Source organism: Mobula hypostoma, chromosome 17, assembly GCF_963921235.1.
Source record: "Mobula hypostoma chromosome 17, sMobHyp1.1, whole genome shotgun sequence".
Classification (NCBI taxonomy): Eukaryota; Metazoa; Chordata; class Chondrichthyes; order Myliobatiformes; family Myliobatidae; genus Mobula; species Mobula hypostoma.
This window is the reverse complement of record NC_086113.1, coordinates 50,043,484-50,063,820: the sequence shown is the minus strand read 5'-3', so window position 1 is coordinate 50,063,820 and position 20,337 is coordinate 50,043,484. Positions and strand designations below refer to the sequence as shown.

Here is a 20,337-nt window from a genome sequence, read left to right as displayed (position 1 = left end):
TTTATCAGATTATATGAGGCTCAATAGAACCAATTAAACCACCAGGCTTTTTCTGTCTGTACAGTGACTGGTGCTCAGGACCAAATAAGAATTTCACTCCCACCTATTGCCCCCCTGAAACTTTAAAGTACACATTATTTAATGAGAAGGGAACTTTCTAAGAATATTTTTCAGAACATAACTTATGAGTGGTTCCAGTTATTCCAGTGTTCATCATTTGATTTACAAGTGTTTTCCAAAAAGTGGCAATCCTGTACTTACTGTTTCTGTTAAAGTATTGCTAATTCTTGATCTACCTTATGAACTTCTACTTGCTTCCCCAAGTCTTGATGACTGGATAAAGCTCATTATTTTTGTACTGCTTTCTTAGTTGTACACTGATTACAATGGTATCTGCATGTTTTAATGGTTGTATATTGATCATGCTGTTTTTACAGCTATTTTTTTGTTTCACTTTTGACCCAGAGTTTCATGGTGAGTAACAGCCTAAGATCTCTATGTTGAAAACAATTGCTGTGAAACTCACAGTGAAGAAAACACAGGCAGTGATAAACACCGTTTAAAAAGAGCAGAAACCCCTAAGGTTTGTCATCTGTGAATAACTACTTGATGAGAAGAATCTGCATGAACTAGTAGCAAGAGACCACAGTGAGAGCAGTGTGTAAATTATTGTTAATGAGAAACCATGGAGCAAGAATAATAAACAAAGTACTGATTTTAGAAACATACTTGCAACCAGTTTATCTGATTGGAAGAATGTGAAGTAAAATGTAGGCAAAGGAGATGCCAGCAACTTTCATGATGTGTAAAATTATATGGTATGAAATAGAAGTTTTTCAGATTTCTTTTGATACTTGGTTACATTTTAGAGGTAGTTTAAAAACACAAACAACAGGAATTCTGCAGATGCTGGAAATTCAAGCAACACACATCAAAGTTGCTGGTGAACGCAGCAGGCCAGGCAGCATCTCTAGGAAGAGGTACAGTTGACATTTCGGGCCGAGACCCTTCGTCAGGACTAACTGAAGGAAGAGCTAGTAAGTGATTTGAAAGTTGGAGGGGGAGGGGGAGATCTGAAATGATAGGAGAAGACAGGAGGGGGAGGGATGGAGCCAAGAGCTGGACAGGTGATTGGCAAAGGGGATATGAGAGGATCGTGGGACAGGAGGCCCAGGGAGAAAGATGGGGGGGGGGAACCAGAGGATGGGGCAAGGGGTATAGTCAGAGGGAGCAGGCTTTTTCCACTGAGATTGTGTGGGATTACAACTAGAGGCCATGTGTTAAGGGTGAAAGGTAAAAAGTATAAAGGGATTGTGAGGGGAAACTTGTTCACTCAGTGTGTTGTAAGAGTGTGGAACAAGCTGCCAGCACAAGTGGTGCACCTGAGTTTGATCTCAAAATTTAGGAGAAGTTTGGATAGGTACATGGATAGTGGGGGTATGGTCCAGGTGCAGGTTGATGGGAGTAGGCAGTTTAAATGGTTTGGCACAGACTAGATGGACCAAATGGCCTGTTTCTGTGCTGTACTTTTTCAATAGAGATCTTGGGCATTAAAGTTACTTAAACTGTTTTTTGTATATAAGATATGAAAATCAAAATAACTGTAGCGATACACCAGATTTAGTTCTCTGCTTCCATTTTTAGAGTCCGTTTCACTGCATCTCTTGATAACCTGTACTGTTTCTGTCTCTGAAATCATATGAATACCAAGAGGTCAACTCTTTTCCATTTGAATTGAGAAATATCAGAGATTCCAGTCTGAGAAACCTTTTTATGCTTTCCTGATGCTCGTGGCCATAAATGTTAAGCTGGTATTCAGCTACCAATAAATTAAATTGCTGACTCGAGCAGTTTGGGAGAAGAGTACTGTAGATCAGATTTGAGTCTATAGCACACTTGAGTGGGTTGCCACAGTTACAAATCATAATTACTCTGGCTAAATGCCAGTTTTGTAAGTAGAGCCAGTGCTCTTTACAATGAGCAATATGTGGCAACTGTGCTTATGGGTTTGCTTCCGTGGATGACACATGGCTGTTCCTCCAATCCCTACAAATCTCATTATAATCTACGTTTTTGAGGACTGTTGTTCATCATGAAGAGCTTTAATGCAATTCCTGCAAGTGCTAAAACTGAGTTAGAGAAATTTAAACAAGAGGAATTCTGCAGATGCTGGAAATTCAAGCAACACACATCAAAGTTGCTGGTGAACGCAGCAGGCCCGGCAGCATCTGTAGGAAGAGGTACAGTCGACGTTTCAGGCCAAGACCCTTCGTCTGGACTAACTGAATGAAGAGTTAGTAAGAGATTTGAAAGGGGGAGGGGGAGATCCAAAATGATAGGAGAAGACAGGAAGGGGAGGGATGGAGCCAAGAGCTGGACAGTTGATTGGCAAAAGGGATATGAGAGGATCATGGGTCAGGAGGCCCAGGGAGAAGGAAAAGGGGGGGGGGGGGCGGAATTTAGAAAAACTTAATTTATTTTTGTATTGCAGGCTTGTCTAGTTCCTTCATTATAGGGTTTCTGAGTTGCCTTGGGTTCAGAAATAGCTTGTTTGGTAAATTGCTGATACACTTGCTACGTGTGTTCCAATGCAAGCTTTTAGAGTCATTAAAATATATTTGGTTACAAATGTTTTTGGTGCTTTAAAATCAGGTTTTAATTATTAAAACCATACTTAAAGCGGTGTTGTTGATGTTAAGTGTCGTCAAGTTGTCAAATCGTGGCAAGATATGGAAATAGATTACCAGGCCTTTCTTTCGTTCAGATACTGCTGCTGCCCAGATTGGGGGCCGGCTGGATTCGAACTCAGGACCATCCTCCTCGGTCCAGTCCTGATGCCGCTACACCACCAGCCGGAGAGGAGAGGATTATAAACCAAAAAAAGATGAAAGATACTTAACAGGTCAGGCAATATCTGTGGAAAAAGAAACAGAACCAACATTTCAGGATGATGACCTGCTGTCAAATTAAGAAAGGATGGAGATAAATAAAGTTTTAAGATATAACCCTCCATCTTCCTCACCTTGCTCTATATGCCCATCATCTATCTCTCCCAGCATGCACTTACTAACCCATGTCTCACTCCTCTTCCCCTCTCCTTTATGTAGACGTTCCACTGTTAATGCTCTCAGTCAGTTGCTCCATCAGTACTCTCAGTCCTGATGCAGAGCCTTGACCTGAAATGTCGACTATTCCTTTCCTTCCACAGATGCTGCCTGACTTCCTGTATTCCCCAGCAGTTCCCATTTTGCAGCCTGTAATTGTGTTCATGTTTGGTAGTACTGAGAATACTATGGCAAAGTATATTTAGAGTTCTATTGCATGTTTTTCACCAGAGGTGAAGTTAATTTTGAGCTCTCTTCAAGCCATGGAATATTATTTTAATTAATTGACAATACATTTGGTGTGACATTGTCAAAAGAAAAATAATTCCATAATATATGTTGGATCTCTTATCTCCAAAGCACCAGATATCCACATTTCAAGGGTTTCATTCAAGATGAAACAGGCCTCTATCTTGTTTCTGCAAAGGTCACAACAAAGGTTCAATTTTTCCTTTCAATGGACTCTCTCAGCAACTCCTTTCATTTCTTGCCTTTGCTATTTTCCATGCACTGTTGCTTGGCCTAGATAGTTCACTATTACTGGCTGTTAATTGATGCTTTGCATACTTTAGCTTCTGCCTTTCTGCTTTCCCCTTCTGGGACCAGACCACAGCCTGAGCAGTTCCTGCAGATTTATTCTACTTGTTCTTGCTGTCAATCTCAATACAAAAGAAATGGAAGCCCAAAACCAGAGCAAAGTTGAGTCAAAGAAGAGTCAAAGTTGATACAAGTCAACCTAAAGCAAATACTAAGTAAGCTGAAGAAGGAAAATGAAATAATTGGAATAAATGGCGATAGTACAGGTAACCCCTACATCATTGTGGGGGAGGGGGGAATTGCAATCCCAGAAAATCTTCATTTAAATGGCATAAGACCATAAGACAGAGGAGCAAAATTATGCTATTTGGCCCATCACATCTGCTCTGCCATTGTGTCATACACTGATTTATTATCCTACTCAACTCAACTCTGCTGCCTGGCCTGCTGCGTTCACCAGCATTTTTTGCGTGTGTTGCTTGAATTTCCAGCATCGGCAGATTTCCTCGTGTTTGCAACTATATTCTCCTGCCTTAGTAAGGGTGTAAAAGGTTATGGAGAAGGTGGGAGAATGGGGTTGAGAGGAAAAAATATCAGCCATGGCCAAATGGCCTAATTCTGCACTTTATGGTCGTATCGGATCACAGTAGTGGATTCTCCGGTATAATGACAGCATTTCCCTTTGGAACCACTAGTCATACCCAGCGTAGTTTGACTCATCGTCTCTTGAAGGAATTCAGAGAATAGACACAATTTTATTGAATTAACAAGCAAACTGTTCTCAATCTTCTTCAGCTTAATTTCCCCCTTCACCAGCACTATTATCTGTAACTGGCCATGGAAATATACCCCTCATCAGCAAAATAAATGATCCTGAAAATCTCTTTATGTACTCTAGGTTGAAAATTTAGAGCGGAGGAGACCAAATTGGCTGAGTTCTTGCTCTCTGTTCATTGCCCTGAGACTGTTTTACTTTGCTCTCAGGGTCTTGATTGGAGTACATAAAAAGCTTCAAGCTGTGTCTTTTAAAAAGCATCCCTGTGTTTTTACATATCAAGTTTTCAAATGATATTCTGTCAAGGTCCATGGTTGTTTCTTCCCAGAAATATGCATGGTATAAAACTACCAGATGTATAACATTAAACTATTTATGTTGTTAAGATTGCAGATTTAATTGTGTATACAAATAGCCATCAAGGTGCAGTTCATTTTTAATTTACTTCAGTGATATTGAAGAGGGAAGAAGCACAACAAGCTTAAAGTAGGATTCAGGAGTGAGAAGGAAAACGTCTCGTTAAAGTGTTGTCCTCTCCTGGGACCTGGGATGACTTGAAAGCTCCTTTATCAATTGGAGTTAGTCATTCCCTCAGCTTGTGAGAAATTGGGGGGGCAGTATAAAGGATTTTGAAATGATTGTTGCTCTAAAGGCTTCACTGAAAATGTTTTATGAGGGAGGCAAAGTACAAGGGGTGCTTGATAAGTTCATGGCCTAAGGTAGAAGGATTACATTTTAGAAAACCTAGCACATTTATTTTTCAACATAGTCCCCTCCTACATTTACACACTTAGTCCAGTGGTCGTGGAGCATACGCATCTTGGACCTCCAGAAAACGCCCACAGCAGGGGTGATTGATACGTTCGTGGCCTAAGGTAGAAGGAGATACGTTATACAGCTCTTGTTACATGCACATGCAGTTCAACTCTTTGAGTGATTATGCAGAAAGTTTGAGGTTAATAACTCATCAGGGGTGATTGATAAGTTCGGGGCCTACGGTAGAAGGAGATGTTGTTGCTGTCGCGTCCCGATCTCCATGATGGTCGATCGGGTCTCAGGTTAAAAGGGAGCCTGTTTATTTTGGCAAATGAGCAATTTTATACGAATATATAACCCTGAACTTTGCCTGCATTCTATAAGTTAGTGCATTTTAATTCGATGTAGCCAAAAAAAGTGCAGCTGTAATGCACCGTTTGCGCTAATTGGAGGTCACAAACAGACAGACAGAGCATGAGAGTTTTAGTAGTATATAGGTAGCTTTTTGATGTACTTCAGCAGTTTTGTCCTATTGTCTGTGCTGAATCTAATCTACCTTAGAGTTGTTATGGTAGTGCTGCAGCAGATTCTGATCCAATTCAAATTAATTGGCACAACTGTAATATAATTAAGAAAAATTCTTAAAAGCTTATTTTGAGAATTAGTAGAAGAAATTTTTAATAATCCAGAAAATCTGCTAGTTCAGCACCACCAAAAGTCATAAGGATCCTCGATCGTTGAGGTTTTACTGTATACTAAGGGATGAATTGAATATTATTAGTAAGGACATAAGTAGGGGAATATGGAGAAAGAGCTCAAGGATTCTTAAATATATGATGTTGCGTCTTTCACGAGTTCTGGATTTTCTGAGTTTTGGTTGGTTAGAGTTACCCTGGACCATAAAAGAGGCCAAATTTCCTGGATTGTATGTTCAAGAAGATGATCGTCCCTGTAGCCAAGCAGCATTAAGGTAAATAAGTAGGGGACCAACTGAAAGAATAGGAAGAGGAAGAAAGCACAGGAACTGTTTTTGCCAATTAAGGACTGGTGAGGTAATACTGTCTTGAATGAGTTTCAGATTCACACTTATTATCACTATCTTATATGTCGTGAATTTTTAAAAAATTTTGCAGCAGCAGTACAGTGCCAAGACATACAATTACTGTAAATTACTAAAAAATAGTCCAAAAAAGGAATCAAATGGAAGGAACAGAATACTGAATGTGAGTCTTCAGACTCTTGTACATCCTCTGCAATGGTAGTAAAGAGAAGAGAGCATGTCCCAGATGGTTTGGCCCTTTCTTGTCTTTAACAGTGGGTGAGGGTTGTGTCTGTGATTAGAGCTGGCTGAGTGTACAACTCTCTGCAGTCTTATGATCCTGTGCATTGAAGCTTCCATACCAAGTTGTAATGCCACCAGTAACAGAATGCTCGCCATAATATATCTATAGAAATTTGAAAGAGTCTTTGGTGACAGGCCAAATTTCCTCAAACTCCTAATGAAATTGAGCTGCTGTGTGCTTTCTTCATGATGTTCATGGATCCAGGAGAGATCCTTTGAGGTGTTGATGCTCAGAAACTTGAAGCTGCTCACTATTTCCACCAATGAGGACTGGATATGTTCTCTCAACTTCCCCTTCTTGAAGTCCACAATCAATTCCTTCATCTTGCTGATGTTGAGCGTGAGGTTATGATGCAACATCACTCAACCAGCTAATCCTTCTCACTCCTCACCACCGTCTGAGATTTTGTGAAGAGAGAGTAGAGCAGTGGGCTAAGCACACGTGCTTGAGGTGAACCCCTGTTAATTGTCAACCAGAAGGAGATGTTACAACTGATCTGCACTGACTGAGGCCTCCTGATATCCCAGAAAGAAAGTTGAGGAGCCATTTGCAGAGGGAAGTGCAGAGGTCCAGGTTTTGAAGCTTGTTGACTAATAGTGAGGGGATGATGGTGTTCAATGTGAGTTGTGATTAATAAACAGCAGTCTAACATATGTTTTGCTATTGTCTAGGTGCTTCAAATCAGAGTAGAGAGCCAGTGAGATTACATCCTCTGTAGGCCTGCTGCGGTGGGGAAATTGGATTGCGTTCGGGTCCTTGTTCAGGCAGGAGTTAATTATAGCCATAACCAACCTTTCATGGCCCTTCATCACAGTAGATGTTTGTGCAACCAGGTGATTGTCACTGAGGCAGCTTACTCTGCTTTTCCTGGGCAAGGGTATGGTTGCTTCCCTTTGGAAGTACGTGGGAAACTCAGACAGCAGCAGTGAGAGGGTGAAGGTGCACTTGAACATTTCAGCTAGTTGATCGGTACAGGTTTACAGTACTCAGCCAGGTACACTGTAGTGGCCTGACAACTTGTGAAGGTCTATCTTCTTGAAGAATGTTCTGACATCAGTCTCCGAGACAGAGATCAGTGTCACCAAATGCTATGGAGTTTCAGACAGATGTAGTGTTATTGTCCCATTCAAAGCGTGCTTAAAAAGCATTGGGCTCTTCAGGCAGTGAAGCATCACTTAAATCTTTATCACCTCCCTCTTGACCTTTTTTTCGCCGCACCACTGATGTTGCAATCTTCAGCCTTTGCCTATATGACAAGAATAGACATACAAGTAAGTGACTGCACTTGCCAAAGTGTGGGTGCAGGGTCGCACAGTAGGTGTTTTTGGTGACAGTGTAACTGTAATCAAGTGTGTATCTATAGGTGACATGTTGGTGGTAGTTTGTTGGGGATTTCCTCAAGCTAGCCTGGTTGAAGTCCCCCATGATCATCAGGCTGTTTTGTGACTGTTGATCATGGTGTTCAGGACCTACGGTGCCAACTTATAGTTTGCTGGGGTAGAATATAAATGACAGTGAAGAGCTCCCTCAGCAGATAGAAGAGATGACACCTGACTACCAGATGTTTCAGATCAGGGGCAGGGTGGTGGAGAAGACTTGGTCAGAACTGCCATGTATGTGATCCAGAGAAAGTTAATTATCGAGCAAACACTTATGACTCTGCCTTTATGTGATGCTACTGTCTGGTCCTCATGGTGGATGGTGAAGCCTTCAGGCTGGAGTGGTGGGTGTGAGCCATGTCTCTGTAAAGCAGAGTATGCAAAAGTCTCTGCTGCCCTTCTAGTACTGGAGCCTTGCTCTGAGTTCTTCAATTTTAATTTTCGGAGACTACATTGGCCTGGAAGATGGTAGAGAATACAACTTTTGGACCCTTTGCTTCAGTTTTACCAGAAGCTTTCCCCAGACAGCCTCCTAGACAGAGATCACAGGGTCACTGGGTGCTGTGGTGATTCACACGGATGTAGTGTTATCGTCCCTTTCAAAGCATGCATAAAAAAATGGTGCTCGTCGGAGAGACAGAACTCTCAAAAGGGCAGCAATTTAGATTGTGACAAGTGCCAAGCTCAAGTAACAGAAATGGGGAAACAGGTGGATTAATGCACGTATACACCTTATGGGAGAGGGAAGCTTCCAGGACGACAAAGGGGACACAGAATATGATGAAACAAAATTTGTAATGTGTGATGCAGTTAGGTGAAAATGTTAAGTGAGAAATGGAACATTCATCAATGTGAGTAAAGTTGGTTAAGATGGGACTTGAAAGGGACAATAAACAAAGCAAGAATAGAGTGATAGATAGCACACATACCTTATATAGTAAACAGGAAGTACATAGAAAATGAAGGGGTGTGTAATTAAGGGAATAAGGAGTTGCTCAATGCAGAGGGTTAGATGACAAGATTATAATATAAAATGTTTTTGTACCAGTCTTTGCCAAGGAGGAAGATGCTGCCAAAATCTCCATAAAGGAAAAGCAGAAACAAAGAATAATATTAAAATTGGTAGGGAGGAGGAACTAGAACTACTGGTAGTACATAAAATAAAGAAGTCTTCTAGTCCAGAGGGAATGAACGCGAGGCTGATAAGGGAAGTGAGCTGGGAATAGCAGAAGCACATTCTGTAAATGCAGGGAAGAAGTTAGAGAACTGCAAAAACACAATATGATATCTCTTCTTCAAAAAGGGGATTTGCCCAATAATTACAGTTAATGTAGTTATGTGGGAAGCTTTTAACAACAATAATCAGGGAAAAAAATTATAGTTACTTGAGGAAGTGGAGAGGTAATTAAGAAGAACCAACAGATGCGACACAAAAGGCTGATTTCAGTGTGGATACTTAGAAACCACTTGAAGAAGTCCAGCCTAAAAGCCTTTATAGCATAAATGACGCCCAAGGGATGAAAGGAGAAGACAACAAGAAGTGATAGACTTACAAGGGAACATAGACTTCGTGAATAGGCAATTAATGGGGAGATGAAATTTCTTACATTTTAAAGAATGAGAAAGAGTTAATGTTGGTTAAATGCCACAGTCTCGAAGTGTGTGCGTGAATGGGGACCTGGCGTGTATTTATGTTTAGTCATTGAGAATGGCAAGATATGCTGCGATACTGTTAGTAAAACATATTTGATCTGTTCATAAATAGAGACATGGAGGGCAAAAGTAGAAAAAATAGGTTAAATGTTTGAAATTCTTTCTGGACCTCAAATGAAACACTCCTTCCATTTCTGGGCACTAAGGTTCAGAATGTGAGGGTCTGGGAGGGGAAACAGAAAGTTTTTTCTGGAATGATTCCAAGGGTAAGGTTTTTCATTTCTGAGGTTAGATTGAAGAAGACTGAGTTCACCTTTGGGGAGATTTTGTAGAAATGTACAAGATAATGAAGGGTTAAGTGTCACAGAGGTCACTGTCGGGCCTGGACCCAAGACGGAAGAATGGTGCTGAAAACGACTCAGTCCAGGAACAGAAGAATGGCAGATTCCCCATGAAGAGATGGAAACAAGAGATTAGACATAAGGAATACCAACAGAGCTTCAGAGGCATGACCAAGTGACACAGCGAGACAAGTCCTTCTCCATAAACACAAGGACTCTGACCCGGTGCTAAACATAGTCATAGTCATACTTTATTGATCCCGAGGGAAATTGATTTTCGTTACAGTTGCCCCAACCAAGAATAGAGTATAAATATAGCAATATAAAACCATAAATAATTAAATAGTAATATGTAAATTATGCCAGGAAATAAGTCCAGGAGCAGCCTATTGGCTCAGGGTGTCTGACCCTCCAAGGGAGGAGTTGTAAAGTTTGATGGCCACAGGCAGGAATGACTTCCTCTGACGCTCAGTGCTGCATCTTGGTGGAATGAGTCTCTGGCTGAATGTACTCCTGTACCCACCCAGTACATTATGTAGTGGATGGGAGACATTGACCAAGATGGCATGCAGCTTGGACGGCATCCTCTTTTCAGACACCACCATCAGAGAGTCCAGTTCCATCCCCACAACATCACTGGCCTTACGAATGAGTTTGTTGATTCTGTTGGTGTCTGCTACCCTCAGCCTGCTGCCCCAGCACACAACAGCAAACATGATAGCACTGGCCACCACAGACTCGTAGAACGTCCTCAGCATCGTCCGGCAGATGTTAAAGGACCTCAGTCTCCTCAGGAAATAGAGATGGCTCTGACCCTTCTTGTAGACAGCCTCAGTGTTCTTTGACCAGTCCTGTTTATTGTCAATTCATATCCCCAGGTATTTGTCATCCTCCACCATGTCCACACTGACCCCCTGGATGGAAACAGGGGTCACCGGTGCCTTAGCCCTCCTCAGGTCCACCATCAGCTCCTTAATCTTTTTCACATTAAGCTGCAGATAATTCTGCTCACACCATGTGACAAAGTTTCCTACCATAGCCCTGTCCTCAGCCTCATCTCCCTTGCTGATGCATCCAACTATGGCAGAGTCATCAGAAAACTTCTGAAGATGGCAAGACTCTGTACAGTAGTTGAAGTCCGAGGTGTAAATGGTGAAGAGAAAGGGAGACAAGACAGTCCCCTGTGGAGCCCCAGTGCTGCTGATCACTCTGTCTTACACACAGTGTTGCAAGCACACGTACTGTGGTCTGCCTGTCAGGTAATCAAGAATCTATGACACCAGGAAAGCATCCACCTGCATCGCTGTCAGCTTCTCCCCCAGCAGAGCAGGGCGGATGGTGTTGAACGTACTGGAGAAGTCAAAAAGCATGACCCTCACAGTGCTCGCTGGCTTGTCCAGGTGGGTGTAGACACGGTTCGGCAGGTAAACGGGAGTGCCTTTAAATAATTCATAGATTACGGGAAATCTGTTCCAGTCACAATTAACTTGACAAGATTAAATAGAAAACTCCAGGGCTTAATGGCCATAACAATGAATAAATACAAATGCTCGAGAACCCTGAAGCACAACACTCTGTGGGAAGCTGCAGAGGCCTACGGGGCTCATGATGGTTAAGATGTAGTCTTATCAAGAAGCATTTGAAGTGCAAAAAAGGTTATAGACATTATGCATGTAAATGAGATTAATATAGATGAATGTAACAGTCAGTAATAGATACAGTGGACAAAACATTCTGTAGAACTACAATAACTCAAAGAGTCGTGTCTATTATGAGATCATTGTTGAGCAAAAGGCAAATCTGGAATGTTGAATGGTGAAAACTCTTTGAAGCAAGAGCAGCATTCTTGATTTAGTCAGGGCTTTGGTTTCAGGGCAAATGGCGGTTTAGTGGTGGTGGGGAGTGTGTGTTGTATTTTATGACTGGAGTGGAGCTTGGGTCTCAATGTTGGGAGGGGGAGTATACACTCAGTAGTCACTTTAATAGGTACACTGTACGCCTGCTCATTAATGCAAATATCTAATCAGCCAATCATGAGGCAGCAACTTAGTGCATAGAAGCATGCAGACATGGTCAGTCGTTATTCATCCAAAAACATCAGAATGATGAAGGTATGTGATCTAAGTAACTTTGACTGTTGAATGATTGTTGGTGCCAGATGGGGTGGTTTGAGTATCTCAGAAACTGCTGATCTCCTGGAATGTTCACACACAGCAGTCTCCAGAGTTTACACAAAACATCCAATGAACAGCAACTCTGTGGGCAAAGATGCTCTGTTAATAAGAGAGATAAGAGGAGAATGGCTAGACTGGTTCAATCTGACAGGAAGATGACAGTAACACAAATAACCACATGTTACAGCAATGGTGTGCAGTAGAGCATCACTGAATGCACAACAAATTGAACCTTGAGGTGGATCGCTACAGGAGCGGAATACTATGAATATGTACTCAGTGGCCACTTTATTAGTAAAATGGCCATTGAGTATAGATGTCTTTTAAGAGGATAAAGCAAGATGCAAAATGCTTTCTTTATTTTGCAAATATATACTTCCTCCAAAGTGATTTATGCTCTGACGAGTTCACCAAAAGTCCAGCCTTCTAAATTCAGACAGGAGTTTAGCTGGCTCCTTGTAACAGAGAACATCCAATGAGGTTGTCAGCTCATTAACTTCCTTTATTCTCTTTTAGTCCAGGATCAATTTTGTCTCTTTGGAGGAATTTGGTGTATATGGTAACACATATGCACTCTAATACTTTGACTTTGAACTTGATATTGGTTTGAAATCTTTTCACACTTTACACTCAGGCACAATTTTTGTCAAAAGTCATTAAATAATAAGGGGGTAAATCATTCTGTTCTTGGCCTGCTGCCTGAAATCCCAACCTAGTTGGCCATACCTTGTCCAGATGCAAAGTGCTGAACAAACTGATCCTCCTCAAGGAGGTGCCACTGGCTCTGAATGGATTGAACGCTTTGGGTTGTGTATCCTGAAATCTTGCCTCTGCAATGTTGTGTTTTTAAATGTTTCTGATAGACATTTAAAAACTATTCAATAGATTTAAGTAATTAAAATATATAACAATAGCTTCAATAATTAGTATTACAATAATAATAAATGGAAGGTGTAACAGAGCACAGGAGATTAAATGTACAGAATTGTCAGATAGAGTTCAACACGGACAAGTATGAAGTTGCATATTTTAATAGGAGGAATAGGGAATCATTTATTGGAAGATATGGGTCTTGGAACAACTGGATCACTGAAAGTTGTGCCACAGGTTAGAAGGACCATAAAAATAACAAACTAAAAGTTAGTCTCCAGAGGGTAGAATTGAAAGGGAGGGAAGTTATACAAAGCCTGCATCCAAACACGTGTAGACTGTATAATGCTTTGTAATGGCTGCCATGTTATATAAAAGGATGTAGATGCACTAGAGTGACAAAATTAGTACCAGAAGTAAGAGGGTGTTCATATGAAGAAAGAATGAACTGATTAGGTGGGGCCTCATTTCTCTTGAGAAAAGTTTGCTGAGTGGAGACCTAACGGAGGTCCCTAAAATAATGAAGCAATTTGATGAGAGTGGTACAGAGAAAATGTGTCCACTTGTGGAAAATTGCATAAGTAGAAGTTTTAAGTATACAAGGAAAGCACAGGAAATGCACGAGATGTCCTGATAAATGTCAGAAATGTCAACTGTTTCTTTCCCGACACTGATGCTGCTCCATAGTCACTGTGCTTCCAGCATTTTGTGTGTGTTACTGAATAAAGTTAGTGGTTATCTTCAGTTACAATGTTAATATTCCTTTTAATACTTGATCTTCGTTGTTTTTAGTTGCCACCCCGCAGCATAATTTTTCCAGTTGCAATATCTGCATGATGCTTTGTAAAAAGAAGACTGTTATTTTTATGATCACCAGTTTATTCCTATTCATTTGTTATAGGGTCATTGGGGCTGAGTAGTATTGCTGAACCTCTGTTGATAAAACCCTTATTTTATCTTTTCTGGTAAAGTGCTTCCTTAATTGTTTTGTTCTGTTTTGTGCAATGTGGTAGTTTTAGTTCTAATTGCTAGGTTAGGCAATTAATTCTCATGGAAGTTAGGTAACTCTTTTTGGTAATGATTTACTGTTACAGCTGTTTCCTCTTCATTTAATTTAAAGCCATATCACAACAGGGAGGCATTCAATCCCCACCCAGGCTGTTTTAAGAATTGAGCATCTTTTTCATTTCCCTTAAGAGTGTAGTTTCCATCCCTATTCTCAGTTGTCCTTGCAGAACACCAATAAACAAGGTAATTTTCCATCATGATCCCTCCCCACCCAAATGTGAAAGTTGGTCACTGTTCAAATGGGAAAATTAAGTTACTTACTTCAAAAAAACTGGCCAGCAATATTAACCGCGAACAGTTAAAAAATTATTTGTAATTGGTATTTTATGATCTTTAGTTAGATTTTGTTTGATAATGGTAATATTAAAATAACTTATCCATATATGCATAGATTTGTTTATTTATAATTAATGATAATTTATAAGCAATTTTCTTTCTAACTTGAGGGAGGTTTTCTTTAACAAATAAAATGACTGTACATATTTATCCTGTACAAGAATTTGTGGCATCTTAGTGATTTGAGTGTGTTCAGTCTTGCAGACTGGTTTATTCATGTGGTAATTCAATTATCTTTTCAAAGTTATTTCGGTGATATTTTATAATCATTTTTAAAAAAAACTTTAACAAGTTTATTTGGTTAAAACATTGAATGATTTAGTAGTTACATGAAAATCAGCGTATACTTTTATTGTCACATTATAGGAAGGATGAGAGAGCATCAGACAGGATCTAGCAAAGATGTATGAGGATGGTTCTTCAGATAAGTGAACTACAGTAGAGGCTGAGGGAAGATTTGGTAGAAGCATACAAAAACATGTGGGCTTTAGATAGAGTAGATAGTGGGAGACTTCCCTTTGGGGGATGAAGGAAAAGAGGCACAGCAATAAAGCAAAGAGGAAGAAAATTAAAAGTAACATGAAGTAGTCACTGGAATTTAGCATGCAGGTACAGCAAGCAATTAGGGAGGCAAACAGTATTTTGGCCTGTAATGTAAGTAAGTAATGCTTTTAGTCGAAACTCTTGCCGTCTGAATGACTTATGAATTGGGACTGAGGCTGGGGCCTACTGCAGCTGCTCTGGGAGCAGATCTGGGGACTGAGTCTGGTTTGGAATGCTGCTGGCTTGCTTCTGATATTTGCATGATTTGTGTTTTTTTTAATCTATCTCTGCGCAGTGGTTTCGGTGTTTTTAAAAAAATTGGGCTATTGGGTTTTCTTGTTTTGTGGCTGCCTGATGGCAGACAAATCTCAAAGTGTATAATTTATACATTCTTTGAAAATAAATGCACTTTGAATCTTAATGCAGGACATACCTGCCAACTTGATAGGCATCCCATCCGCAACCATTCACTACTCCACCTCCGGCGTGCACACACAGCAGCAGCAGCAGTTTGTACCGTCCACAGGATGCATCTCACCAAGTCAGCATTTTCAAAACCAACAAGAAGGACGAAGGCTGTAAAAACGTGGACACACTACCAACAGGAAATTCCCTTCAAAGCCACACCAGTTCCTGTCTTGGAAATAATTGCAATTCCTGCCTCATCACTGGGTCAGGATCCTGGAACTCTTTCTCTAACAGCATTTCTGGTATATCCAATCCTCAAGGACTGCTGTGGTTCAAGAAGGCATTTACAACCACCTCTCGAGGGTAGCTAGGGATGGGCAATTAAAGCCTGTGACACCCACGTCCCTGGAATGAACATAGAAGATGAAAAAAATGCACACTTAGCATCCAACATACTGCCAGCAAATATGGTGGTGATAAATTCTTTTGAAGGGAATTTAATAAACATGTGGAAAAGGAAGGTTTGTGAGGCTGAAGGGAAAGGGCCAGTGGATGGAATTGGAAACTTGTGCTGGTTGATGGAAAGTCAAATGATGTCCTCCTGTGCTGTGAACATTCTACGATTCTAGGAATAAGAGCTAAACACCAATGAGGATAGATTTCTTGAATCCAGAAAGTTCTATAGTTTTTTTTATTTTCTTTATGCAGAAGGTGTCTGTGAAATATGGCTGACTAGTGAAGACACGGGTGCTTACGGAAGAGACATTGGGACAGACCTTCCAACATTGCTTTGGAAACTGGTGGAAGTGATTCCTGAGGGAGCAATGCTTAGGCTCGGAATGACCAACCCTCCGTACATTTTGGAGCATCTTGAGGTAAGAAATTATGAAAATTAATATCCATAAATTGCTCTAAAAGCTGGTTTACAACAAATCCAATACATTGTTTTGATTAAATAATGAAGTGCAATATAATTCTTGAATGTGAAGTTGTGGTTGAGTGATTTTGTATTTCAATGGTGAAGAGTATTGTCATATGAAGTAATAATGTAGAAGGAAAGCTATAGAAAGCAGCCATGGCTGATAAAATCTGAAACCAGCAGTAGGACAAATTAAGTTGTAGATGTTTCTATATGGCCTATATTATTTTATTTCCAGGTTATAAACTTTATCTCTTCCAGCATTCAGAACTGATTATTTGTTGAGTTTCTTTCTGATACTTTTTTACCACCTCTTCTGGTTGAGTGAATTGTTACAGGATTTGCCTTTCTTTAGTTTAGAAAATGAGTCCCTTTTGCTTCTACAGTCTTGTCATTTTTTTATGTGTTGTTGAAATATATAAGAAGTGGTCATCAACCACTACTAATATTCATATTAAAGAGTATGGACTCTTGATTACACTTAACCTGCCAGAAAAGTAACTACTTAGCCTTTATAAATATAATTAGTGAAAAGCCAAGGCCCCCCCCCCTTATTACTCCAGATAACAAAATTAGTAACAAAAAACAGACTGTTAGTTGGACTCAACAGGTCAGGCAGCTTCTGTAGAGAGAAATGCACAGTCAATGTTTCGGGTTAATACCCTAACTGATAGAGGGGAGAAAACCAATGTAAGGAGGTGAGGGGAATGATGTGGCAAGAGCTGGTAAGTGATGGGTGAATCCACATGATGGGGAGTTGATTGGCAGATAGAGTCAGGTGGGTGAGGACAGGGTGGAGGTAGCGACAGAGGTTGGGGCATGGTCGTGGAGGCAACTAAGGATTGCAGGTTATGGAATCTGTTAAGAAAAGAAGCTGGAACATGGAACCAAATAGGAGCAGTGTGGGGGAGATACCAGTGGGAAGAGCATGCAGGTGATGGGCAGATGGAGTTGGAGTTGGAGGAGAAGGGGAAAGAAACTGGGAGATGGGGGGTGGACTGGGATGCAGTGGCTTTGAAAGAAGAGTGTGTGTGAGGGGGTCTGTGTAGTTTACAAGAGGGAAAGAGATGGGCAGCAGGTTACCTGAAACTGGATAATTCAATGTTCATTCAGTTTGGTTGCAGACCACCCAGGTGGAATTTGAAGTGCTGCACTTCAAGGTTTCGTTTAGCTTTCCTCAGCAGTGGAGGAAGCTGAGGACAGACAGGACATTTAGAGATGGTGAAGGGAATTAAAGTGGCTTGCCTGGAGTCCAAGATGGCCATGGCAGACAGAGAGCAGGTGCTCTACAAAGTAGTCATCTCATCTGCACTTGGTATTAGTGATATATAGGGTGCCACATTGTGAGCACCAAATGAGGTCAACAAGGTTGGAAGAGATGCAAATAAATCTCTGCCTTCCTGGAAGCGTTTTGCTCCTGCTTTTAGTCTCTTGTTCCTCGCCCAAAATGTGTAATCCGTTCATACTTTTCTGATCTGTCAGAGGCAGCAAAATCAATGCTGTTTTCTCCTCCACGTTACATTAAGAAAGAAGAAGTAGCTTACAATTATATTTTAGTTATTTTACAACATGTTCATATGAGGTTAAAGTATGAATAAACAGTTCTTCATTTAGTATTCACATTAGGATCCAAAGAAAAACACATATAATTTGAATGGACTGTTAATATTTCATATAAAATTCTGAATGATTTTCTTTAGTAAAATTATAGAATTCAGTCTTTTCTTCAAACCCATCCACCTAATATTACTCAGCTAATTTCCAGACTACTTATCACACTTTTCAAAGCAGTACCTGTTTCCCTTTCTCAGTAAAAAAAAACGACAGAATCTGCCCAAGAAGATTTGTGATGAGCATTGTATTTGGAAGCTTTGTAAATTAAAGGTGGTAAACAAGTTGTGACTTTACTGTAATAGAATTTATCCTTTCGATTTGCACTTGCTAATTTCAGTTCAAGATGAGTTCTTATAAATTCGATCACACAGCAATATATTTTCAGTATTATGCAAATGAAAGCTGATTGCATTTGTGACCATTTCAGGGCCAAATCAGGCCAAAAGTGGAATTCAGCAAAGCACAAGTCAGCCTTGTGACTGATGGCAGTTTTACAGGGGGACCTAGAGCACATTGTCCGAGCTACTCTCAGGAGAGTATGATTGAGTACTGCAGTACTGAGACCCCCAAACATATACAGTGCCTGTAAAAAGTACTCGCCCCCACTCCCCTTCTGGAAGTTTTCTTGTTTTATTGTTTTATAACATTGAATCACAATGGATTTAATTTGGCGCTTTTTTTGACACTGATCAACAGAAAAAGCCTCTTTCATGTCAAAGTGAAAACAGATCTCTACAAAGTGATGCTGTTTATTATTATAATTCCACAGCACAGAAATAGGCCTTGTGACCGATCAAATCACAAGTCACAGAAGCAAGTCCTCAGCTAATTTAATACACTCCACATACCAAAAAATGACCGAAAGCAGTGGATACAGCAAAGACAATGGGACCAGACAGCATCCTGGCTGTGGTACTGCATACCTCCACTTCAAAATCAATTGCACTTTACCCAAACTTTTCCAGTTCTGTTACAGCACTGATATTTAGTTGATCTTGTGGAAAGTTGTCCAGTTGTATCCTGTTCACAAAAGGCAGGACAAATCCAGTCAGGTCACTTGTCACCCAATCTATGTGGTACTAATCATCAACAAGGTGGTGGAAGATGTCAGTATCTTTTACATCAAGTGGCACTTATTTATTACAAACTGCTCCCTGATGACTAGTTTGGATTTTTGCAAATCCACTTAGCTCCACACTTTATTTTTGCCTTGCTCCAAACATGGAGCAAACAGCTGAATCCTAAAGGTGGCATGAGAGTGACTGCCCTTGACATCGACACATCATTTATGGAGTATGGCATCAAGGAACAGTAATGAATTCTAGGGCAATGGGCATCAAGAGAAATTCTCAAGAAGTGGTTGACTTCCTATCTTGCATAAAGGAAGATGGTTGTGGTTGTCAGTTATCAATTGTCTCATCCCAGGCCAAATCTACAGGAGTTCCATGGGCACAAGATACTCTGCAGATGCTGGAAATCTGGAGTACCACATGCAAAATGCTGCAGGAACTCAGCACGTCAGGCAGCATCTATAGAAGTGAATAAACAGTCGACGTTTCAGGCTGAGACCCTAAGGTTGTTGCATCAAATTCATTTCTGTAGATGTTGTTTGACCTGCTGAGTTCCTGCAGCGTTCTGTATATGTTAATCTGGAGTTCCACAAAGCTTTGCTTTCGGCCTTGTTTCGTTATTTCCTCTTTCTTACTCTTAAGTATACTAAGATGCCTTCCAGGATAAAAAGAACTCTATGTAAAAGCAATTATATTATCCTACTGAAGTAGTTGATCAATAATGATTAATCCCAGTTAGCAGTAGGGATGTCATCAGTGTTACAAATGTGTGATGGTAAGAGAGAAAAGTGGCCAGGATAAGCCCCATATTCTCCAGTGTCCATTCTGTAGTAAATACATTCATTAAGTGTGAGATCAATACTTGCTACTTTCTGAAGAGAGTATTCCTTCCAAAACACACGAGGAATAAGCCCATACAAAGAATGAAATCCATCAATAGAATTTTTCAGGAACAGTGAGAGATGAGTTTGTAGTTGAATATAAATGAACACAATTAAATAAATGTACAATGGTTTTATTTATACTTATTGAATTGCATGCCATTCCTTAGTAATATTGGCCCAGATCTCTCAAAACAATACACCGGACATCACTGTAATCATGGCAGCAGAGGAGTTTGGTGTCCATCTTATTGAAAGTCCCAAGCCATGGTGGCCTCATCAGCACATACAGGAGGCCATATAAACACTCTCCGCACACACTGTTATAATTTTTGTTTTACACTCAGTTGGCCTGTCATAAACAAATCATACTTGAATAATGAGAACATTTGTTAATCTTAACTTTAAGAAGTTGTTACATATGGGAGGAGGAGTTGAAGGATATTAATTGGGATTAATTGAAGATTGATGGAAGGAAACTCATTTGCAGGATATACCTGTTGAGTCACATGACAGTACTGAAAAAGGTTAGGTGCTTGGAAAAAATCATGGAAAATCAGATGATA

The 20,337-nt window shown here is 40.4% G+C and overlaps 1 protein-coding gene across 2 annotated transcripts in view; it reads left to right on the top strand.

Moving 5' to 3' along the window:
* Positions 1 to 20,337, top strand: part of cdkal1 (CDK5 regulatory subunit associated protein 1-like 1) — a 522,933-nt gene that overhangs the window by 229,886 nt on the left and 272,710 nt on the right. For both annotated transcript variants that reach the window (XM_063069880.1, XM_063069879.1), the window contains exon 9: positions 15,996 to 16,162. In XM_063069880.1, coding sequence (XP_062925950.1) covers positions 15,996 to 16,162 — 167 coding nt within the window. The remainder of the gene's footprint in view (positions 1 to 15,995; positions 16,163 to 20,337) is intronic.